This window comes from Microcaecilia unicolor, chromosome 1 (assembly GCF_901765095.1).
Source record: "Microcaecilia unicolor chromosome 1, aMicUni1.1, whole genome shotgun sequence".
NCBI lineage: Eukaryota > Metazoa > Chordata > Amphibia > Gymnophiona > Siphonopidae > Microcaecilia > Microcaecilia unicolor.
This window is the reverse complement of record NC_044031.1, coordinates 234,251,646-234,277,333: the sequence shown is the minus strand read 5'-3', so window position 1 is coordinate 234,277,333 and position 25,688 is coordinate 234,251,646. Positions and strand designations below refer to the sequence as shown.

General features: G+C 45.3%; 1 protein-coding gene across 3 annotated transcripts in view; it reads left to right on the top strand.

Moving 5' to 3' along the window:
- NFX1 (nuclear transcription factor, X-box binding 1) overlaps window positions 1-25,688 on the top strand; it is a 258,504-nt gene that overhangs the window by 9,983 nt on the left and 222,833 nt on the right. For all 3 annotated transcript variants that reach the window (XM_030204815.1, XM_030204808.1, XM_030204823.1), the window contains exons 2-3: window positions 9,773-10,828; window positions 24,674-24,835. In XM_030204815.1, the coding sequence (XP_030060675.1) occupies window positions 9,773-10,828; window positions 24,674-24,835 (1,218 nt within the window). The remainder of the gene's footprint in view (window positions 1-9,772; window positions 10,829-24,673; window positions 24,836-25,688) is intronic.

Here is a 25,688-nt window from a genome sequence, read left to right as displayed (position 1 = left end):
AGGCTAAGTGCTTTGAAAATATGCCTCTTAGTTGTGCCTTCAGCGTGTCATAGTAAACAGGGCCCTAAGATTTTTAGCTTGAGAGAGGTTCTTCTAACTTATTATGAATTCACAAACTATCTTTAATATTTGTAGCAATGGTAGATTGTAATGCTGGACACAAAAATTATTCTTTGATTATATCGCTCATTTTCAACTATTTTTTCTTTTTATGGTCAGTGATTTTAGTAACAGTATATTAACTAAATTTACAAAAATTCAGAACCATCTTTTGGTTAATAATACATTATATCCCACACATACCATCATAGTTCAATGTGGCTCACTGAAGAGTAAAACTGGACCAACTCCAGGATTATTACACATCATTTTGACTGCATGAAAGCTAGTTTAAATTCAGATATTTTCTAAATAAGAAGATTTTCAGTAGCTTTTGAAAAACTCTGTAATTTGTTTTATCCTTATTCATTTTAAGTCTAAAGGTGGTTGCCCCTTCTTTTATTATATTTATCCCCGTAGTTGCAGAAGTGGCAACGTTTGACAGATGTCCTTCAAAAGGATATAACAGTTTTTGTTTCTTTTGAAGGACATCTGCATACATCAACATTTTCAAGCTCAAACCTGCCAACTTCTTGCCCAAAGGTGCCATGATTAAATTAAAAAGAATAGGGACAAAGGTGAGCCCTGAGAAATCCCACAATTCAAATAGCCACCTATGATATATCGTGTAGATTTTTTCTGAACGTTGGCTTCACTTCCTAGCAAGGCAGTTGGAACCATCTGGACTGGTGTAGGTAATGGAGCCATTGAAGAGGTTTTATATCCTATCCCCACTGATGTGGACCCCACCACAGAAATAAAGCCCTTCTAAAGGTTTAAACTCGCTGGAAACGAGAGAACGTCAGCGCAAGAAGATTTACCAGGCACCTGAGGTTAAAGAAGCAGCAGATGGTGACAAATTACTCACTGTACCAGATGAGCCTGGACCCACTTTAGGCTGAACATGATCATCCATAGGTCCTTTAATAGTGGCCAATACTATCTTGGACTTTCTCTTCCCCCTACCAGAAAAGAAGATAGATTCCTGCTCCTGGTTCCTCGAGGCTTCAAAGGGGTGTCCTTGCTGTTGTGACCTAGTGCATTGCTTCTCAAGCCTGTCCTAGAGGCACACCTAGCCAGTTTGGTTTTCAGGATTACCATGATGAATGTGCATAAGAAATCTGTACACAATGGTGGTCTAATGCATATTCTCTGAGGACAAGCAGGCTATATTCTCACATAATGGGTGACATCCGTGTCGCCCGGTTCGGAGCTTACATGCGGCGTCCCCACTATGCATGCGCAAGTGCCTCCCCGCCCACTGTGAGAGTGTGGGACCAGCAGTCTCTCTTCATTCGCTGCAAGAAGAGAACATGACGTCCCATTCTCCTCACACATCTGGTGCATGAGTTCATTTGTTTGATCTCTTTTTGTGCCTTCCCTGCAGGGTTATTCCCTGATTTTTGTTTTCTTTTTCTTAGGAAATTTTCCTCTCCCTTCCTTTGTCTTTAGTCAGTTTTCTCCACTTTTAAGTTTTCTTTTATGTTTGCTGTGCTCAGTAGAATAGCTTAGGCCTGATATGGCGTTTGTATCTCTATTTTTCTGGTGCTTGCCCCTTTTTTCAGTCACCATCGAGCCATTTAATTTGGCTAAGACTGTTCTCCCTTCTGTGTCATCGAAGGTTAGTACATAAGTATTGCCATACTGGGACAGACCAAAGGTCCATCAAGCCCAGCATCCTGTTTCCAACAGTGGCCAATCCAGGCCTGGCAAGATCCCAAAAAGTACAAAACATTTTATGCTGCTTATCCCAGAAATAAGCAGTGGAGTTTCCACAAGTCCACTTTAATAATGGTCTATGGACTTTTCCTTTAAGAAGCCATCCAAACGTTTTTAAACCTCATTAAGCTAATCACTTTTACCGCATTCTCTGGCGACGAATTCCAGAGTTTAATTACACGTTGAGTGAAGAAAACTTTTCTCTGATTCGTTTTAAATTTACTACTTTGTAGCTTTATCGAATATCCCCTGGTCCTAGTATTTTTGGAAAGAGTAAACAGATGCTTCACTTCTACACTTTCCACTCCACTCATTAGTTTATAGACCTCTATCATATCTCCCCTCAACCATCTTTTCTCCAAGCTGAAGAGTCCTAGCTGCTTTAGCCTTTCCTCATAGGGAAGTCGTCCCATCCCCTTTATCATTTTCATCACCCTTCTCTGCACCTTTTCTTATTCCACTATATCTTTTTTGAGATGCGGTGACCAGAATTGAACACAATATTCGAGGTGCGGTTGCACCATGGAGCGATACAAAGGCATTATAACATCCTCATTTTTGTTTTCCATTCCTTTCCTAATAATACCTAACATTCTATTTGCTTTCTTAGCCGCAGCAGCACACTGAGCAGAAGGTTTCAATGTATCATCAATGATGACACCAAGGTCCCTTTCTTGGTCTGTGACTCCTAACATGGAACATTGCATTACGTAGCTATAATTTGGGTTCCTCTTTCCCACTTGCATCACATTGCACTTGCTCACATTAAACATCATCTGCCATTTAGACGCCCAGTCTCCCAGTGATGTTACCAGTGGGTAGGCCTAGCTCTGTCTTGCAGGAGCACTAGTGTGTTGTCAAGTGGAAGGGAGAGATAATCCAAAAGCAGCTACCATAATGGAAATGGTTCAAAAGATGACCTGAATGCGCACACAACACATAGATGCTTCTCTTCCTCTGGTGTGAGGCTCCTTAGTTTTTTGGGTTTTTTTTTCCACGCTTTCAGTTCAGAGAGAGAGAGAAAGGACAGGATAATAATATCCAGGGGCCTCCCAGCTTGATAGATTCAGCTATCAAAAAGGTTAAAGGAGAAAATGAGTTGGATACCAGGTTGGTACCTGTTGTAGGTGGAGAAAGGAACTGAAGAACTACCACTAAAGATGTTCACCCAAAGGACAAAAAATAAAGGAGAGAAAATCCAATCAAGGTGATGAGTAAAAGCTGAGGTATTCCATTCTGAGATGCCTTTATTTCATAAGGAAAGAGTGTAATGGTATGAATCTGACAGTCTTTTAATATTTTATCCAAGGAGTAGTATCGGGTATTCTACAACATCGTTTCCCAACTTCTTCAAGTGAGGTACCCCTTAAAGTGTAACAAATATCAACTGTGTATCCCCTACCACCGATCAGCAGAGATTTTGAAATGGAAATTTTAACAGTTATCTAACTTCTACAGATCATTGGAAATGGCATACAGAACAAGACACACAATTATGTTTCAGCCCCATATAAACCGTCTGGCCACTTGACAGCTGGTGTGTTCTTACAAACTGAGTAAAAATGAACAATGAGACTTACAGATGGGGTCTGTTTATAAGAACAGGAGAAAAAGTTTTCCACAAAAGTAAAGAACTTCCCCGTAGTGACCAGTCAGATTCCTTGTTTCATTTTCCCAGAGCAAAAATAATGAAACTTGATTGGTCACTATGGGCAATTTCTCCACTATTGTGAAGAAATTTCATTTTTTTCTTAATTTTATGCAAACAAACATACTGCACCTTGGTCACAGCAAAACACAACCACATAGGAGCTAGATCTGTGGATCCAGTGGGTGCTGAGCAAGCTTCTTCATTATATCCAGGGAGGGGTTATTTATATTGTGTGGTACCTCCACTTATTTTGAAATGTTGGACACCTATGACAGATAGAGCTTCACCAAATAGAGATAAATTAGAAACAGAAATATGAAAGCAAAAATTGAACTTGTAACCCCTAGAAGTCAAAACTCAGCACTGAAAATATAAAAACAACTTCATTTACTCGTATACGGAACACAATACAAAGATATCCATGATGCACATTTCCCAAAACATAGTCCAGTTATAAATGCAGAATAAAAACACTTTTTTCCTACTTTCGTGTGCGCATTTTATTTTTCCAATCATGTTGGTCCCATTGAGTCTCTCTCTTCTGCTTTCCTATCTGTCTTCTGCCAACTTTCTCTATTTGTCCTTTCTTCTATTCCCTCACATTTCCCAAAACTAACATATTCCAGTTATAAATGCAGAATGAAAACACTTTTTTCCTACTTTCGTCTGCACATTTTATTTTTCCAATCATGTTGGTCCCAGTGAGTTTCTCTCTTCTGCTTTTCTTTCTGCCAACTTTCTCTATTTGTCCTACTATCAACTTTCCATTTCCTTCTCTCAATTCCTTAGCTCTCCTATTTCTGATCTCACTCCTTTCCCATTCTTTTCCCTTCTGTAACCCGCATTACATTTTTACCTCTTTATACCTCACCTTTCTCTCACTTATCCCCTCATGGTTTCTCCCACATGGTTCCATCATGTTCAGTATTTCCCTTCTCTTTTGTAGCACAGCTTTTTCTCTTCTCTCCACCCCCATACTGTTGTAGCCCAACATCTTTCATGTCTCTCTCCTCTCCACGCCTCCCTTAGAGCCCATCTTTTCTGTCCACCCGTACTCTTGTAGCCAAACATCTTTCCCCTCTCCTTCTCCCTCCCCCTCTGCCCCCAGCATTTGTAGCATATCATCTATTTATTCATTTCTCAGATTTCTAGACTGCATAATTATAATTCTAAGTGGTGAACAATATTACTTACAAATCACCAATACACAAACATATAAAACAATTCATATAAAATCAAATCCAACCACCAACTAGCATTATACATTCTTAAGTCATTCACATTCTGACTTAATAAACCAGGCTTAATAAAACTTATCTGCATCCTCATTGGATACCTGCATCTCCCTGTCCCCCTCATCATTTCCTACCCCAACAGTGCAGCTTCTTTCCTTTTTGGCCAACAATGTAACTTCTCCCTTTTTCCTTCTCTTTTCCCTCATAGTTGGCATCTGCCCTCCCTCCCATTTTTCTCCTTTCCCCCAGTAGTCAGCAATTCTTCACTCTTTCCCCACTTCATATCTAGAATCCTGCTGTCTCTTCCCTCCTGTTTTTCCCATTATGCTGTCTTCTCCCTGTCTACCATTTCTCCTTCCCACCCCTATCAGCGGCACAATATTTCTCCTCCCCACCCCACTCATTGGTCCAACTTTTCTCCTTCTGTCTCCCACCCGCCAACCGACCATTGGTCCAGCTTTTCTCCTTTTTTTTTCCCCCCACCCACCATTGGTCCAGCTTTTACTCCTTCTGTATCCCCACCAATCAACTGTTGGTCCAGCCTTGCTTCTTCTTCTCCCCCTCCACCATTGGTTCAGCTTTTCTCCTTCGCCCTCCTACTTCACCCCATCCACCATTGGTCCAGATTTTCTCCTTCTTCCCTTATTACCCACCCACCACTAGTCAGCATTTCCCCTCCCTCTCACCAGCTCCCCCACCATTGGTGCAGTTATTCTCCTTCACCTACCTCACCCCACCCACCATTGATCCAGCTTTTCTCCTTCTCCCCCTACCTACCCATTCACCCACCACTGGTCCAGCATTTCTCCTTCCCTTCCCCACCACATCACCCCATTCTCCATTGATCCAGTATTTCTCCTTCCCTCCCTCCAGCCTCCTCCCCCCCCATTGGTCCAGCTTTTCTATTTTTTTTCCCTACCTACATACCTACCTAACCACCACTAGTCCAACATTTCTCTTCCTTCCCCCCATTGGTCCCTCCCTACCTCTAGCCCCCCTCCCACCATTGGTCTGGTATTTCTCCTTCCCTCCCTCCAACTCCACCTCCCATTGGTACAGTTTTTCTCCTTCCCCCAATCGGCATTTCGCCCCCCACCCCCCTCCGGTCAGACTTCTCTCCCTTTTGCTCTTTTTCTAATACACGATGGCATCCCTCCCTCTCTCTTGCATCCTCTACAAAAAAAAAGTAAGATAGCTTGGAAAAGGTATGAGGGGGGATAGGTAGGGTGGGACGCCATTGTGCATTAGAGAGAGAGAGCAAAAGGGAGAGATGCCCGACCGTGAAAGGGGAGAGGGAGCATTTCAGCTGCTTCTGCTTTTTTTTTTCTTGCTAGGAGCCACATGCCACATTCCCCTTGGGGTACGTGTACCATGTGTTGGGAAACTCTGTTCTGCAAGGTCAAAGCTCTGTTTGGGAATGCTCAAGGCCATGAGTGTTTTGGTGATTTCCCCCCCCCCCCCCCCCCCCCCATTTTTCATGCATGTCTCACTATTTTCACTCTGCAGTAGTTATAAGTAAGCAACTGTTCTAAGTCTATTAGTACATGAATTATATATATATTTCTCATTTTTTAAAAATGATAGACTAAAGTCATTTGACGCATTCAGATACAAACTTAGGATGTAATTCTATAACTTTGAGGCATATTTTCAAAGCACTTAGCCTTCCAAAGTTCCATAGGTTTCCATTTAGGCATCCCAATGTTGCACGGTGAGCACCTATTCTATGAAGCTGAGTGTTTTGATTCCATTATAGAATACAAGCCGTTAAGCCCATTAAAACGGGCAATATTTTTTATTTCTGACATATAATGTAAAATTTGATGAACGTAATGTGTAGTGCTTGAAAGGGTGCGGGGAAAAGTTGGGGGTACAGAGAGAGTGACAGTGTGCATATGTGTGTGTGTGAGAGAGAGCTGCTAGGAGTTCCTGTGACAGTGGAGGGTCATTTGCTCCTTAGCCAGTTGTTTGAGGCAACAAAGCAGGGCTCGTTTTTGAGTAGCCTGCCCCCCCTATAAATCTTCCTGTACTACTACTATTTAGCATTTCTATAGTGCTACAAGGTGTACGCAGCGCTGCACAAACATAGAAGAAAGACAGTCCCTGCTCAAAGAGCTTACAATCTAATAGACAAAAAATAAAGTAATCAAATCAATTAATGTGTACAGGAAGGAGGAGAGGAGGGTAGGTGGAGGAGAGTGGTTACAAGTGGTAACGAGTCAAAAGCAATGTTAAAGATGTGGGCTTTCAGTCTAGATTTAAAGGTGGTCAAGGATGGGGCAAGACGAAGGGGCTCAGGAAGTTTATTCCAGACGTAGGGTGCAGCGAGACAGAAGGCGCGGTCTGGAGTTGGCAGTAGTGGAGAAGGGAACAGATAAGAAGGATTTATCCATGGAGCGGAGTGCACAGGAAGGGGTGTATGGAAGGACGAGTGTGGAGAGATACTGGGGAGCAGCAGAATTAGTACATTTATAGGTTAGTAGAAGAAGTTTGAACAGGATGCGAAAACGGATAGGGAGCCAGTGAAGCGACTTGAGGAGAGGGGTAGTATGAGTAAAGCGACCCTGGCGGAAGACGAGACGGGCAGCAGAGTTTTGAACCGATTGGAGAAGGGGAGAGGTGACTAAGTGGGAGGCCAGCAAGAAGCAGATTGCAGTAGTCTAAACGAGAGGTGACAAGGGTGTGGATGAGGGTTATGGTAGAGTGCTTGGAAAGAAAGGGGCGGATTTTACGGATGTTGTAAAGACAGAAACGACAGGTCTTGGTGATCTGCTGGATATGAGCAGAGAAGGAGAGAGAAGAGTCAAAGATGACCCCAAGGTTTTGAGCTGAGGAGGCAGGGAGAATGAGAGAGCCATCAACAGAAATAGAAAACGGGGGGTGGGGGGGGGGGGGGGGAGAGGTGGGTTTGGGGGAAAAATGAGAAGCCCGGTTTCCGTAGCGTCCCCAGATCAATCCAGAGACTTGTGGGTTATGCCCCTCCTCTAGCAGGTTAGATAGAATACTGAAGAAACCCACAAGTCTCTGGATTGATCTGAGGGACTAATGGAAAGAAAATTATCAGGTAAGACATAATTTTACCTTTGGTCATGTTTCATTTCAGGTGGCGTTGAGACATCCATCTTCCTGTAACCTATATGGGGTATGGTGCATTATTGTTGGACTTCAATGAGTTCACTGTATGTGTGGTGTGTGTGAGCGATGTGCCTGGGATACATTCCCGGCGTTGCTGTCCTGCTGTGTGTGTGTGTGTGTGTGTGTGTGTGTCTGTGTGAAAGAGAGAGAAGAGAGTGTGTGAGAGTGAGCTCAGAGAGACAGTTGTTTGAGGCAGCAAAGCAGGGCTCGTTTTTGAGTCGCCTGCCCCAACTCCCCCATAAATCTTCCTGTAACCTATATGGGATATGGTGCGTTATTGTTGGACTTCAGTGAGTTCACAGTATGTGTGGTGTGTGTGAGCGACGTGCCTAGGATTCATTCCTGGCATCATTGTGCCGCTCTGTGTGTGTGTGTGTTAGAGAGAGAGAGTGTGTGTGTGAGTGTGTGAAAGTGAGTTCAGAGCGAGATAGAGACAAAGTGTGTGTGTCTGTGTGAAAGAGAGAGAGTGAGAGTGAATTGTGAGAGAAAGAGAGCCTCCGAGTTCCAGGCGTCTCCCTCCTTCCCTTCCAGTTCCACAGCGTCTCCCTCCCTCCGAGTTCGCCTCCCCCCGAGGTCACCGCCGGCCCTTTCCATTGAACTCGCAGCGCCTCACCTCCGAAAACGCAGCAGACAGCGGCAGCTCACCTCCCTTTGGGCTTCCTTCCCTCCCTGTGTGCCGCCCTCGTGTGACGTAACTTCAGCGAGGGCGGGACACAGGGAGGGAAAGAAGGCCGAAGGGAGGCAATCTGCCGCTGTCTGCTGTGCTTTCGGAGGTGAAGCGCTGTAAGTTCAACGGAGAGGACCAGGGTGGAGGGGGGCCGGCGGCAACCTCGGCGGGGCAGGGGCGGGGATGTGTGACGTGCCGCACATGGGCGGGAGCAGGAGGTGGGTGTGTTCAGCAGTTGTGATCATTTTTAAGGGGCGGGCGGAGGAGATGGGTGTGGGTCGGTCTGAAGCGTTGTGTGATGTGGGTCACTTTTCATTTATATAGTAGGATTAGCATAAACCCGCATTCACATGCCTAATCATTTACCAGAGGTTAATGGCAGGCATAAATGGAGGCGCCTAAGCTGCTCCATTCAGTGCAATGATATAAGTTACTTATATAAAGTTGTGCACATAAGTTAGGGTTACACTATGCCCCCTTGCAGTTAACTTGTAACAGCTGTAGCATGTATGTGATAAAACAGTGCATAGTGCCCTTATCTGCATAAATGCCACGTTTCTGTGCAGTTGCATGCTCTGTTATAGAAGTGCCTTTCACAAATGTAAGTTTACTGGGGACAGGGAAGTATCTACTGTACCTGAATTCAACATGTCTTGAACCCTTATTGAAAAGCTATGAGCTGAATTCAACAACAAAAAATTTCATTTGTGCCACCTTTTGAAGCAATCATTTATTTAGCTTCCTAATTTCTAGCATATTCTGTTGATTATGTGATATCGGGAATGTAAGAATATTTATTAATATGGGTTGATTGTTGGAAGAATATCAGCAGCAGAAATGTCCTGGAGGCAGTGTGTAGATGTCAGCACTCTACATTACTAGTGATCTAGATAAGTGATTGTGTAGTCTTTATTATGATGAGATCAGATTTGATTTGTGGACAGGGATTTTGTCCTGGGTGGATTGTTCATGATGAATGAAAAGCTGAAGCAAACTCAGTAGGAAATTCTGTATTGAACTACTATAGTATACTTTCTGGAGTGCATACACTCAGATAAATATGTAGATGTAAGCACAAAAAATCCTGTCATGATCCCATCAAGATCTCTTATATATAGTGAAAATTTGGTGCGGTTAGGAGACTAATTGCAGAAATTTCTGTGTTTCTTCTGTACAAATAACCTCATAAGTTTTAATGTTGGGAAGTAAATTAAAAAGAGATTAAACGAATTGCCTTTCTAAAGTGTTTATTTTATATTTTTTAAGGTCCGTCGAACTACAATCCTGATGCACCTGATTTCATTCCAAGAGAGAGACAAAGCCATCAGTCAAACTGGAGAGCGCAAGAAAGGGTGGAGTCCAAAAATCGAAGCAGAAATGTCAGTTTGTCATCACCTCATCAACAGCCATGTCAAAGAGATCAGGAAACTGTTTCACAAAAGAGACATGATTACAGTAGTATGGAAACTAGTCATTACAGAAACCAACCGGATTCTTCAGAGGTTTCTACTACCGGTAAGCCAGCAAAGAACCACAGCTTTCAAAACCAACGATGGCACAGATCAAGAAGTGAGAGGTCACATATTCGAGCCCAGTCGAGACAACCTCCTGCTGATGGTGTTTCAGGATTGGGGTTCAGGGAAGCTCCAGCACTTACAAACTGGAGAATAAAATCTAGAGAACCCAGTGACTTTCGCTCTTCAGAGCGTGAAAAGGAGGTGGTTACGTCAGACATCAGAGGTGCAAAACCAAAGAAAGCAATTCATGGCATGGGTGGTTCAGTAAGAGGGCCAAGAGAGAAGGTGAAGCAGACCTTTGAAAGGGAAAAAAGAATTGTCCCAAAACAGAAAGACGAAGAAATGTTTGAAAATATACCACCTCAAGATTCGGTGACACCTGGGACGTCTGAAGTATCTGTTGAAAGGGATGGATTTGATGGCTTCCTTGGTGATGAACAGAAGAGATACCCATTTGCAAACAGGCGATATCCCAGGGAATCTATGAAGTGGGATAGACCTCAGTCAGATGATGAGATTCAGAAAAAGGATGAGGCTTCAAGGAGTAAAAGTACAAGAGCTGTTAAGAGCCAACCATTGGCATTTACTTCAAAGGAAAGAAAATCAGAAAGGCGGAAAGAATCTCCAGTACCTAGTAAGCAGGAATCGGTCTCTAGAACACATACTCATAAAGTGTCCGATGCTGACAAACACCTTGGAAGAAAATATCCTCTTCAAGAGGCACACAAAGTATCTTCACACTCGGGTCGAACCCAGCAGTGGAAAAAGCAGAGCGATGTACCAAAGAATAAAGAAACTCATACAGGTATGTTTGTTTTGGTGCCATTTTGATTTGATTTTTCTAGATAGTGTTTTTGATGGTCAGGCCTCCTATTTGCTCCTAGAAAATACTGGCTATTTTCTCATATTCAAATTCAGAAAGTTCAACTATACTGAAGTAAGACTTTTCCAAGTGAAGACTGGAAAAAATATAAACTGAGTCATTTCATTCCATTCTCTCATTTATTAATAGCCGGCTATCTTATAGCTTCTGTGAACACCAAACCTTTGGTGTTACAGAACCCTAATGTCCATGCCAGAAAAATTGAATTTAGCAAGAAAAACCACCTTTCACTATTCCTCAACCCATGGTATAGTTTTATCCATCAACCAGCAGGTGGAGATAGAGAACTGAAAACTGAGCTGAGTCTTATCTCTCTTGGCATCCAGTCCAGCTCCTCAGTATTTTCTATCTCCAGCAGGTGGATGGACACACGTTTCATCCTCTGGTTCTGATGATTTGCTCCTGGTCCCCAGTTGAGATTTGCCGTTCGCTTGAGTTTGCAGAGTCATGTCTGGAGGTCTTTAGATCTCTGGTGTTCCACAAATTTACTTCTTCCCTCCCTTCACTTCTCCTCTGTTTCCTGTGGAGCTTTCCTTTTCCAGCACAACAACATTGAAAAAAAAAAGGAAAGAGGTTTACTGCTTGGAGGGTTGCAAATTCTACTTGGTGCAGGGGAGGGATCCTGACTCACTACTTCATTGTGCTGCACTTGTGCCAGTTGGGGTGAATGGCAACTCCCGTGGAGGTAGTTAAGCGGTTTTCTGGCTGTGGGACCCACTGGCTGGTGTCGGGGCACTGAAGTGCGTACAAGCTGGGATTCCTGCGGGACGTGGGGGAAACAGTCGGTGGTAACACATCAATATATATAAAAGGCGAGTGTCGTACTCGCTCGCAAATGCGCAGTAGAGACCTCTGCCTTGCCCCCGCGTCAATACGTGATGACGGGGGGCGGAACAGAGAGGGTCTGTACTGTGCATTTCTGAGGGAGGGACAACGCCGTCTAACGCTCCCCCCACCCGAGTCGCTGGCGCCACCCACCTTCTACGTGGTCGGGCCCTTGCTCCACTATTGAAACAGCGAGGGTCCGGGAACGCAGCACTGAGCTCTGCTGAGCTGCCAACATCGCCCTTCCTTCTTCTTCTCTGCCTCTGTCCCGCCCTCGACGACGTTACGTCACACGAGGGCGGGACAGACAGAGAAGAAGAACGAAGGCCGAAGTTGGCAGCTCAGCAGAGCTCAGTGCTGCGTTCCCGGACCCTCGCTGTTTCAATAGCGGAGCGAGGGCCCGGCTGGGTGGAAGGTGGGTGGTGACGGCCTGGGGGGGGGGGGGGGCGTGAATTCTGAGGGGGAGGGGCAGCTGCGAACTCGGCGGCGGGGGCGGGCGTTTCAACCCCCCCTTCCTATAATAGCCCGTTTTTACGGGCTCAAAGGCTAGTTTTTAAATATGATGCAGCATCTGACTATGCCAGGGACTTCGTGCTGTCCAGCATGATTGTTGCGCAATTGGATGCAGGAGAACAGGCACCATTTTGTCCAGGCCAACTGGCATTGAGGAACAGCCTTTGTTGGATCACATATGGACCACAGCTGCCATTTTACAACCTCAGGGCCCGACAGAGCATTAAGCTGCATCAGGATTTTTGCTTTCTCTGGAGTTTATATTGCTCTTACACCAGGCTGTTTACTTTTCTCGTGACCCCTCCGGCTCCTAAGATCTTGTTTAACCTCACCTGGCCACTCTGGAAATCTATTTCTGCTTCTCTCTCCTTATCTGATGTGGCCTCAGTCTATTCAGAGGAGCCATCATTGAAGGAGCCATTAGAGGAGGGAGAACTTCCTCTTGAGGAGGGGGATGACTCGAAAATACGGAGGTTATTTAATAGAGAAGCTCAGTACTCTTTATTTTTGAGACATTGGTGGTGCTTTCCGTTGAGGAGCCTTCTTTGGTGTCAGGAGTTCAATTTTTGTTGATCATGAGAGGGTTTAGAGGCCCTTGTAAAGCCTTCCTGATGCATCCAGGACCTGATTACAGCAGAATGCGTCTCACCAGATGCAGGGCTGTGAATGGGAAGAGCCATGACTCGCCTCTACACGTTGGTTCGAGAGGAGAAAGAGAAATTGCAGCTTCACAGGGTGAAGATGGTGACTAAGAAGACCACCTTGCCATTGGAAGGGGGCATTGCCCTAAATGACCTACAGGATAAGAAGTTAAAAGGCTTGCTGAAACAAGCCTTTGAAGTGGCCTCTTTAGGCCTTCAAGTGATAGTGTGCAGCTCGTTTGTGGCTAGAGCATGCTTGAGGTGATGTCAGAAGTTGGCAACACAAGACAGGCACCATAACACCCAGTTGGAAGAGGGGTTGACCTACTTGGCAGATGCTTTATGATGTTACAGCCCATAGTATGTCTTTGGATGTCATGGCACATCAGGAATTCTGGTAGCAGCATTGGGCAGCAGATGCAGCATCCATGTCACGTGTAGTTAAACTGCCCTTTCGGAGAAAGTGGCTATTTGGAGAAGATCTCAGTAACTTGGTGAAAGAACGGTGAGGAAACTGGGCCACCATGGTTGCCAGAGGATGAGCTGAAAGCCTCTGATCGTTTGTCTGTAGGGGGCTCGCTCTCTTCAATTTTCAGACTGCAGATGGTACCATCCTGGTGTTCAGCAATATGGTCAGATGTCCCAATTTCAGGCACTACAATCTTCCTTTTGTGCAGAGAGGAAGTCCTCTTCTCAGTCTGCTAGAGTGCCTAATGTCTCTGGAGCTTTTCAATGATGTGGGGCTGGTCCACTTTTCTTCTGGTGGGAGGACATCTTCAGGAGTTTCTGAAGGTGTGGGCCAAAATCACCTAAGATCAGTCTGTTCTGGATATTCTTACAGGTTGTTACAAGTTGGAATTTTCTTGCCTGGTCACTCCTCTCATCTTGAAGTCTTTTTGTCGAAAGGGAACCAAGGTGATCAAGGTTCAGGCCACCGTAGATTCTTTGTTGGCACTCCAAGTCGTTGTTCCAGTTCCCCAGGCTGAACAGGGACAAGGCAGATAGTCTACTTCATTGTCCGGCCTTAGATGTCAAAGGTCTAAATTGCTGCGTTTGTATGTATGTGTGTGTGTGTGTATGTATATATATATATATATATATATATATATATATATATATATATTAATACGCCCATTTGTTCACTGCATCAGAGGTTTCTACATTTTGCGGTGCTGGGCCATTACTTCCAGTTCAGGGTTTTGTCCTTTGGTCTTGCCACGACACCAAGAACCAAGGTTGTGGTGGTAGTGATGGCCTTCCTTTGGTGCCAGGGAATCTGATTTCACATGTATCTCAATGACTTTCTCATTCATTTGTCATGGGGCAGATTCTGTTCAATATATTTGTGAGTGACATTGCCGAAGGGTTAGAAGGTAAAGTTTGCCTTTTTGTGGATGACACCAAGATTTGTGAGGGAGTGGAAAACATGAAAAAAGATCTGCAGAAGCTAGAAGAATGGTCTAATGTTTGGCAATTAAAATTCAATGCGAAGAAATGTAAAGTGATGCACTTAGGGAGTAGAAATCCACGGAAGACGTATGTGTTAGGCGGTGAGAGTCTGATATGTACAGAGAGGGATCTTGGGGTGATAGTATCTGAGGATCTGAAGGCGATGAAACAGTGTGACAAGGTGGTGGCTGTAGCCAGAAGGTTGCTAGGCTGTATAGAGACAGAGGTGTGACCAGCAGAAGAAAGGAGGTGTTGATGCCCCTGTGCAGGTCATTGGTGAGGCTCCACCTGGAGTATTGTGTTCAGTTTTAGAGGCCATATCTTACTAAGGATGTAAAAAAAAATTGAAGTGGTGCAAAGAAAAGCTACAAAAATGGTATGGGATTTGCATTACAAAACATATGAGGAGAGACTTGCTGACCTGAACATGTATACCTTGGTGGAAAGGAGAAACAGGGGTGATATGATACAGACGTTCAAATATTTGAAAGGTATTAATCCGCAAACAAACCTGTTCCGGAGACGGGAAGGCTCTAAACTAGAGGACATGAAATGAGGTTGAAGGGGGACAGACTCAAGAAAAATGTCAGGAAGTATTTTTTTACGAAGAGAGTGGTGGATACTTGGAATGCCCTCCTGCTGGAGGTGGTGGAGATGAAAATGGTAATGGAATTCAAAAATGCGGGGGATAATCATAAAGGAATCCTGTTCAGAAGGAATGGATCCTTAGAAGCTTAGTGGAGATTGGGTGGCAGCACTGGTGGTTGGGAGGCGGAGCTAGTACTGGGCAGACTTCTATGGTGCTGGCCACAACTGGCAAAATTTGCATGGAGATTCCTGTGCATTCCTGCTACCAGCACGTCTTCTGAGAAGATACTTTTTATTGCAGGAAGGACTGTTGAAGACAGGACAGCTAGACTGAATCCTGAGATTGATGACTTACACCCACAGATTCAAAAATCATAACAGTGCTTTGTATGGCATATTTCTCCCTTGCTAGGGCATACAGAGCGGGTTGTATCTTGTACTCCTGGGCATTTTAACAGTCAGCTATTGTTGGGGTTGGAAGTGTAGAGGGTGGTGTAGGTTTTCTAATTATTATTATAGTTGCTCATTGTTGTTTTCTATTTGTGATTTATAAACTGTTGCACAGAATATTGTTCCTTTTTATACTTTAATAACAAGATTTTAAATATAAAATCATGTGTTCAAGGCTTTTGCAGATGAGGACAGAACTGAAGGAGCAGGGATGGAGGCAGGGCCAGCGGGAACGGGGATAGACATTGTCCCTGTTTCATTCTCTAATCTGGATCCCTTTTGGCTTATGGTGTGGTCATTGAAAGGCAGCACTTAGAGAAGTGTGGGTTTTCTCCTGTAGTGATTGTTACCCTGCTGCGATCCAGGAAGACCTCCACATCCTTGGCTTATGTCAGGATCTGGCAGTTTTTGAGTCCTAGTGTGGGGAATGGGCCCTTTCCCTAGAGGGCTCAGGTTCCTGTCATTTTTGGGTTCCTGCAGTAGGGCCTGGCCTTGAGCTCCCTGAGGGTCCAAGTGGTGGTGCTTTCCAGCTTTCAGAAGTACATAAGTATTGCCATACTGGGACAGACCAAAGGTCCATCAAGCCCAGCATCCTGTTTCCAACAGTGGCCAATCCAGGTCACAAATACCTGGCATGATCCCAAAAAAGTACAAAACATTTTATGCTGCTTATCCCAGAAATAAGCAGTGGAGTTTCCCCAAGTTGGACCTTTACCACATTCTCTGGCAACAAATTCCAGAGTTTAATTACACGTTGACTGTTTTGTTTTAAATTTACTACTTTGTAGCTTAATTGCATGCTTCCTAGTATTTTTGGAAAGAGTAAACATACGCTTCACGTCTACCCGTTCCACTTCACTCATTATTTTATAGATCTCTATCATATCTACCCTCAGCCATATTTTCTTCAAGCTGAAGAGCCCTAGCCGCTTTAGCCTTTCCTCATAGGGAAGTCATTCCATCCCCTTTATCATTTTCATTGCCCTTCTCTGTACCTCTCTAGCTTTGCACGGAGAGGTGGCCCATTTCCTGAAGGGAGTGGTGCATTTGTGCCCTCTGCTTTGTCTGTCCTTCCCTTCATGGGACCTAGTTTGGTTCTCCTAGCATTGTCGAGGGCACTGTTTGAGCCCTTGTTCTTGGCTTCTATCAAGGACCTCACACATAAGATGGTGTTTCTAGTAGCGATCACCTCTGCATGGAGGGTCTTGGAAATTCAGGCCCTATCATGCTGGAACCTGTATCTGTCCTTTGTGGAGAATTTGGTGACCTTGCATCCTTTCTGCTGAAGAGGGTGTCTCCCATTCCATGTGTATCAGGAGGTGTGTTTGCCCTCCTTCGGGGTGGGAGTTGGTTTTGCTGTGGACCAGAGGCTCCATAAACTGGATGTTTGGAGGGTGCTCCTCTGGTACCTGGAGGAGCTGAATGAGTTTCTGATCAGCTATTTGTGCTCTTTCATGGCCCACAGAAAGGTCAGGCATCCTCCATGGCGTCTATTGCGAGGTGGATTAAGCCGCTATTGAGTCTGCTTACATTGGTATGGGTCCTCCAGTACCTCAAGGGCTGAAGGCCTAGTCATCCAGGGCTCAAGCGGCATCTTTGGCAGAGGCCTGGGTTGTTTCGCGTGAGGAGATTTGCAGGGTGGCAACATGGTCTTCACTCTTCCTTCTGTGTAAGCACTACCGGTTGGATATTCTGGCTAAGGTACGTTCGGACTTTGGCAGAGCAGTCATTCAAGGTTTCTCCTATATGTTGGTTCAATAGGTTTTTGGGTGTTCACACTTTTCCACCACAAGTATATCAGAGTGGGATATGGGCTTGGGTCCCCTTTTCTGCAGTCCACTGCACTGACCACTGGACTACTCCAAGGACCTGCTTGCTGCTGTAATAGGACTGACCATAACATATGAAGCTGTCAAGAGGCTGCTATCTACTATCACTTTCACCTCTTGGGGAGGGGGGGGGGGGGTCAGTGACCACTGGGGGATTATGTTTGGGGGGGGGGGTGTCATGCCTTTATCCCTCCAGTGATCATCTGGTAAGTTTGGGCAACTTTTCGGCATAATTACATAAGTGTTGCCATACTGGGACAGACAGGTCCATCAAGCACAGCATCCTGTTTCCAACAGTGGCCAATCCAGGTCACAAGTACCTGGCAAGATCTCACAAAAGTACAATACATTTTATGCTGCTTATCCTAGAAAGAAGCAATGGATTTTCCCCAAGTCCATTTTAATAATGGTGTATGGACTTTTCCTTTAGGAAGCCATCCAAACCTTTTATAAACCCCGCTAAACTAGCTGCTTTTACTACATTCTCTGGCAACAAATTCCAGAGTTTAATTACATGTTGAGTGAAGAAAAATTTTCTCCGATTCGTTTTAAATTTACTACTTTGTAGCTTTATTGCGTGCCCCCTAGTCCTAGTACTTTTGGAAAGAGTAAACAAGTGCATTTAGTCATTATTGAAGAGGGTGTAGCCAAAAAGTCCTATTTCCTTGTCATCAAGCAGATGAAGCCATTACGTATGGGTTATGTCCATCAACCAGCAGGGGAGATAGAGAGCACTCAAACTTTCACAGTGCCCTCTTGGCCAGCTAGCTCCACTGCCTCTTCAGTATTCTCTATCTCCCCTAGCAGGGTGGCTGCAGCTTGTTCGAGCTCCAGAAAAATCTGCCGGGAGGTGGTTCCTGGCTTGCCAGTTGTTAACCGGGGTGTTGGAGGCTATAGCAGCCTCACTTTAAAGGCACATAGGTTAGCCCTTTCCCTGCCTTACCCATACCTCTGTGGATGTGGACATATTGCCTTGCTTTCCCTGTCCTTACCCACCAACAGTGGATGCAGGCATATAGGTTCGCCCTTTCCCTGCCTTTCCCACTCATCTGAGCCTCCGGAGTCTTCAATACCTCTGCTTTCCTCACAGCTTAAAAAAAAAAAAAAGTTGCGTCGTGTTTTTAAACGCAGAGACGCTGGAACAGAGGTTTAGACCTGATTTTCAGCAGGATCTTAGTTGTACACTAGATCCTTTGAGGTAAGAGTGTTTTCCAACTCCTCCGGGGTGGGCCCGCGATCGGGGCTATTTTGGTGCAAAACCGCCATCTTGGATTTTACCGCCGTTTTTCGGCGATGGCTGCGGACAATGGAAAGCGCTGTTCCACTTGTGGCAAGCGCAAATCAGCAGCAGGGCTCTGTAAATCGTGCTGTACTGGCGTAGGAGCCGGCCCGAGCATGGCGAGCGATGTTTCTTCCCGCTCTGAGCTGGCAGCGGGCGCCATTTTGCTTACACCACATGGCGCGGCCTCCGTGGACACGGAGAGACCTGAGCCGGGTGGGGCACCTCGAGATGAGGTTATTTCAGGAGTGGCTAGCACCGGACAGGATTTGGGTGCCCAAGGGTGAGATTTTCTTGGCCTCGCCACAGCTCCCCGAACCTTTTCGAAGGTAATGGTGGTAGTAGCTGCTTTTCTCAGGCGAGAAGGTATCAGGGTTCACCAGTACCTAGACGACTGGCTCATCAGAGCAGACTCTGCAACAGAGAGCTTACAAGCTACAGCCAGAGTGGTCTCAGTACTGCAATCTCTAGGCTGGGTCGTCAATATGGCCAAAAGTCACCTGTCCCGTTCACCATCTCTAGACTTTTTGGGGGCCAGGTTCGACACAGTCTCGGGCTATGTGTTCCTACCCGAGCTAAGGCGGTGCAAGCTTCAGAATCAGGTCCGTCTGCTCCTGAGGATGCCCTGCCCGCGAGCTTGGGACATTGTCCAGCTGCTGGGATCGATGACAGCCCCGATGGAAGTGGTACCCTGGGCGAGAGCGCACCTGAGACCTCTACAGTATTCCCTACTCCGGAGATGGTCTGCTATTTCTCAGGATTACCAATGCAGACTTACTTGGCTCCCTGCGGCCCGTCTCAGCATGGAGTGGTGGCTCTCGAACAGCATGCTGCGGCGAGGAATGCCGCTGACGCTCCCCGTTTGGTGCCTAGTGGTAACAGATGCCAGCCTGAAGGGCTGGGGCGCACACTGCAAGGGGAAGCATGCCCAGGGTCTATGGACACCCGAGGAGTCGGAGTGGTCCATCAGCCGCCTAGAGTTGAAAGCGGTGTTTCAGGCGCTTCTGGCCTTTCAAGTGACCCTGGAAGGATTGGCTGTCAGTGATGTCGGACAACACGACAACGGTGGCCTATATAAATCGACAAGGCGGAACAAGGTGCAGAGCACTAGCCGCGCAGGCCGAACTGATTTGCCACTGGGCCGAGCTGCATCTTCAGTGTCTGTCGGCAGCTCATATTGCAGGTCAGAGCAATGTGCAGGCCGATTATCTGAGCAGGCATCAGATCGATCCAGCAGAATGGAATCTGGCAGACGAAGTTTTCCTGCAGATCGGTGCCAAATGGGGCAAGCCCGTGATGGCTCTAATGGCGACAAGTGCCAATACCAAAGTCCCGTGCTTCTTCAGCAGACGGAGAGATCCTCGCTCGGCGGGGTTGGATGCCTTGGCTCAACCCTGGCCTCCGGGTCTACTTTATGTGTTTCCCCCATGGCCCTTGATAGGGCGCCTGCTCTTGCGGATTCGGCTGCACCCAGGAGAAGTGGTCCTCATCGCCCCAGATTGGCCAAGGAGACCTTGGTATGCAGACCTACGACAGATGCTCCTGGAGGCTCCTCTGCCGTTACCTCTGGTACCGAACCTGTTGACTCAGGGACCGGTAGCCATGGAGGACGCCAGCCGCTTTGGTCTTACGGCATGGCTATTGAGAGGGCGCAATTGAGGGATAAAGGTTATTCCAATAAAGTTATTTCCACTCTCCTGCAAGCCCGCAAGCGGTCCACTTCCGTGGCTTATGCCAGGATTTGGTGCCTGTTTGAGTCTTGGTGTGCTTCCAGAGCCATTGCTCCAATGCGGGCTCCTGTCTCGCCGATTCTGGACTTTTTGCAGGAAGGTGTACAAAAAGGCTTGGCCTATAATTCCCTGCGGGTGCAGGTGGCAGCGTTGACCTCCCTTCGTGGTAAGGTGGAAGGCGTGTCTTTGGCTGCTCACCCAGATGTGGCACGGTTTCTTAGAGGGGTGCTTCGGCTCCGACCTCCAGTGCAAGCACCCTGTCCAGCTTGGAACCTGGGGCTAGTTTTGAAAACCCTGCAGGCATCTCCTTTTGAGCCGCTTCGGCGAGCATCGGAGAAAGATTTGACACTGAAGGCCGTTTTTCTGGTGGCCATTACCTCGGCGAGACGGGTGTCAGAGCTCCAGGCGCTGTCCTGTAGAGACCCATTTCTGCAATTTTCAGAGTCCGGAGTCACGGTTCGGACCGTGCCTTCCTTTATGCCTAAGGTGGTGTCAGCCTTTCACCTAAACCAGCCTATTTTCTTGACCTCTCTTTCAGAGGAAGAGTTTCCAGAATCTTTTGGGCAGCTGCACCTTTTGGATGTGCGCAGGACTCTGCTGCAGTATCTGCGAGTTACTAACTCTTTCAGGACTTCTGATCATCTGTTTGTTTTGCTATCCGGTTCTCGCAGAGGGTCTCCAGCGTCTAAAGCCACTATTGCCTGCTGGCTCAAAGAAACTATCTTTTCAGCTTATCTGCTGGCCGGCAGGGTTCCGTCTGTAGCCTTTAAGGCACATTCTACTAGAGCGATTTCTTCCTCTTGGGCTGAAACTTGGAGCACTCTCTCTTCAAGAGATATGCAGTGCAGCAACATGGGCTTCTAAGCTCTCCTTTGCCCGACATTACAGGCTGGATGTGGCTGCCAGGAGGGATGTGCGTTTTGGTGCACAAGTGCTAGCGCGTGGTGTGGCTTGTTCCCACCCTATCTAGGGATTGCTTTGTTACATCCCATACGTAATGGCTTCATCTGCTTGATGACAAGGAAGGGAAAATTAGGTTCTTACCTTGGTAATTTTCTTTCCTTTAGTCATAGCAGATGAAGCCATGAGCCCTCCCTGTATGATTGTCTGTATGCTGTGAATCTGTTTTTCAGGTTCTGTTCTAATTTCCTGAAGTTCCTTCCTTGGGAGAAAGTTGGAAAACAATCTTCAGGATTCATGTTCAGTTTAAATTTAGGAGGATGTGTTCATTCCCTCCAGCATGTTTTTTTTTGGAGGATGTGTTGATTCTCTCCAGGAGGCGCGTGTGTTCCCCTCCAGTTCTATAAATAGGAGGATGAGTTCATTCCCTCCAGTGTGTTGGGAGGATGTGTGATTCCCTCCAGGAGGCGCGGGTGTTCCCCTCCACTTATACAATAAGGAGGATGAGTTTATTCCCTCCAGGAGGATGTGCATTCCCTCCTTTATGAGTTCATGCCCTTGTGATGGGCCATCGTTCGCTGTGAGGAAAGCTCTTGTGATTCCCATTGCGGTTTGCCATACTGCTTTGGAAGCTTCAAATACTGAAGAGGCAGTGGAGCTAGCTGGCCAAGAGGGCACTGTGAAAGTTTGAGTGCTCTCTATCTCCCCTGCTGGTTGATGGACATAACCCATACGTAATGGCTTCATCTGCTATGACTAAAGGAAAGAAAATTACCAAGGTAAGAACCTAATTTTCCCTTTTTATCCTAGATGTTTTTACAGTGTTCCATTATTGCAAAAAAAATGTCAAAATCGTAAGCCCACTGTAGTCCTGGCCAAAACATACCTCCAGCACACCCCTGTGACATTTATACGAACTGCATAGAAAAAGTCTTATTTGAAAAATGAGTTTCAAAAAATAGCAATTTGGATGTTTTTGCGAAGAAACTGGCCATCTGCCGCTTTTTGGATGTTTTTCTGTTTCTAAAATGAACCTCAAAGGCTCATATCGTACATCTCTCTCTCTCTCTCTCTCTCTCTCTCTCTCTCTCTCTCTCTCTCTCTCTCTCTCTCTCTCTCTCTCTCGATTTGTATTTTTAAGACGTGTATGTTTGAGAAAATTCCATTTTGATAAATTATCTTTAAAACCTATTTAAAAAAGCTTCAAAAATCAAAATTTTTATGGCATATACATCAACTGAATTAAAAATTCATAAAAACTATAATGCTATTACTTAAAATCATACCAATTAAAACACATTCTTATTGCCTTAATAGATTCATATCTAGTCAGTATTAATTAACCATATATAAATAATGAATTGTCCTTTAAAAGATTTGTGGAAAGATACTTAAATTCTTACTGTATACCACCTTGAGTGAATTCCTTCAAAAAGGCGGTAAATAAATCCTAATAAAGTTTATGGCATTATATAGATTAAGCTTGCATTAGAATAGTGCACTGACAATGCACAGCTTTCTGATGCAAAGCTAACACATAATTTTAGCTCCTCAATGAAATAAACAAATAGCATATTAATTACTGCTATATTAAAGTCTGCACTGTCAGAAGAAAAAAAAAACCAGTGAACACCACCGCAGTAATATGCAGCTGCTTGCTACGCTGAAGACTATAACATCTCCTTTCTTGTCAGTGCATAAATTGATACATTTTAGTTCCAATCTGCAATATAAGTGGGTACACTCTAACATGTGAGAGAGTTTTACCTAAATCAATAAAAACAAGTATTTATTCAGGTATTAAGAGTTTTTGTTCAGAAGAATCCGCAGCCAAGCGGAGAACTCGAACTCCCCACAGGAAAACACAAGTGTAAGTGAGAGTGGGATGTTTGACCACGGAAATTCAAATCCTGGAGACAAGAATCTTAAAAAGCTTGTTTATTGATGAAAAGACTCAACACAACTGTTGTGTTTCGGCTGTCAGGCCTGCATCAGGAGTCTTGCTCAAAAACGTGTCGTTTATTGAGTCTCAGACACCAAGAAGAACAGCTGATATGTGTGCAGTAGGTAGCACGTGATATGATGATCTGTTGTACGGGTCTTTAGAAAGACCTTTGGTGATAAGCTTGCTAGTAGACAAATCATGCTTTTTACGACACTCGATTTGAATTTCCGTGGACAGACATCCCACTCTCATTAAGAGTTTGTTAAAACTGGTATGTCTTTGGACTAATGAAATGATAGTTTTTATGATTTATGAATTTCATTACCTCTCACTGTGTTAGCCTGTCAGGAAGGGGCTATGGGTGATTCAGAAGGTAGGAAGGGCAGAAAGAGCCATGAGAGGGAGGATATCACCTGGAAAGAGGTTAACACGAGGGCAGAACTTTACAAGATGCCATGAGGAAAGAGCAAGAAACAAAAGATCAGTTAAGAGACTACATAAGGGAGATGAGAATTGGATTGGGGTTGGGGGTGAGGGACAGGCAGGAAGAATAGCCCTTGGGAAAAGGTTGTGGACGTAGAGCAGTAGAGAGCAATGACTGCCAGGGGATCATAAGGAAAAGAATGAGATGGCTGCCACAGATCAAGACATGGGGTGGGATGAAGACACACCAATAGGGATTTTGATATCAATATATATAAAGTTTGCAGATGCTAAAGTACCTTTGCCACCACTGAACTAAGGATTTTCAAAGGAAAACTCTGTGTGGGGAACTTCTTTTGAAAATTCACTTGTGGAGACAGAGTACAAAGTTGGCTGCTGGGGAGCTGAAAAGGAGAGTAGTAGAAAGACCTGATAGAGGAAAGAGGAGGACTGGCGAGCAAGATTGCTAGGGGTAGCTTGAAGAGAAAACAAGAGTGCCTGGTAGATTGACAGCTTGAAGGAGGCATGTGAAAGTGAGACTAGATAAGACTTGTTAGAGGGTCAAGAGTCTAAAGGTGGGGAGGGAAAGGTACTGGTGGGGAAGGGCTGAGAAGAGAAGATTGAGAGGCAGAGACTTAGGGTGGGGGGTGGGGAAGAGAGATTGGGAAGGACTGGCTGAGAGAAATTGTTGGAAAGGGACTGGAAGGAGAGGGGAGAAAGAGACCAACAGGGATTGGCTTGGCTGGGAGATTGAGCAATACTGGTGGGAGGGTTGGCTAGAGAAGAGAAAATCTAGAGAGGAGAAGATAAAGGAGGGGAGTGAAATTGGTGGGGGTTTCTAAAACTTTTGAATTTTGAAAAAGGATCCCTGCACTCCAAAAGGTTGGAAACCTCTAACTAGGCCATGCTTCACGTAGGAATTAGGGAGTATGTTGGAGTAGTGTGAGTGAGGGTTTTGGAGCCAAAAGTGTGAAGTATTGTGAAACAAATTTGTAAGTTAAATGCATCATAATGGTATACCAAGAATATTTTGACTCGAGCTGACACTGCCTAAAATTGTTCTCGCGTTATTGCTCATAGTGGTAGGGGAGAACAGATTCTGTAATGCAGGCCCATGGTTAGGATTGTTAGGTGATTAACCAGTATGCAACATTTGTAACTTTTAGTGTATAATTTCCTTTGTTTTTGTTTACAGGCTCTTTGATAGAGCAACTGACAACTGAGAAATATGAGTGTATGGTTTGTTGTGAGGTGGTCCGTGTAATAGCCCCAGTCTGGAGCTGTCAAAGCTGTTATCATGTGTTCCACTTGAACTGCATCAAAAAGTGGGCAAGATCTCCAGCATCACAAGCAGAAGGTACAGTACAATGTATATAAACATACGAAAAAAAGGTGCTCTAGCAAATTTCAGGTCATTCCCCCTTTTCCCCTCATCCCCTGTTTGCTTGCAAGTCTGTCTAGGAGGCTTTGTTTTTTATGTTGGTGTATTTCTTGTGTATGTGTATATCTTCTTATTTTTTTAAAATAAAATTGAGTAATTAAAAAAATACACCTAGAGATACTGGGCTCCTTTTGCAAAGCTGTGCTATTGATTCTGGCGCGGCAAATGTGACGAAGCCTATAGGAATTGAATGGGCTTTGACGCATTTGCCATGCTGGAATCGGTAGTGTGGCTTTGTAAAAGGAACCCATTTTACATGAAAACATTTATAGCAGGTTTCCAGTGCCGTGGAGTCTGTACCCCAAACCTTCGACTCAGATTCCAGCTTCAACTCCTACTGATATTAGGCTTTAAATGTTTTATTCTGGATCTAAAGTAAATATTACCAGTACTTTTAGGTCCTATGTGTGTATGTATGTATATATATATATATATATATATATATATATATATATATATATACCGTGTTTCCCCGAAAATAGGACATCCTCCGAAAGTAAGACCTAGTAGAGGTCTTGCTGCAATTTGAAAATATAAGGCCTCCCCCGAAAATAAGACCTAGCAGGGGAGGCCTTATTTTTCGGGGAAACATCGGGGTCACCCCCCCCACCCGAGATCGCCGGCTCCCCCCCTCGATCAGCGGCTCCCTCCGCCCTCAGTCGCTCCCGGAACTAACCTCTTAACCGCTTCCTTTCACCTTCGCACTCGCCGCAAGCAGCAGGGCTGGCCACTCCTTCCTTCCGTGTCCCGCCCTCGCCTGACGTTACGT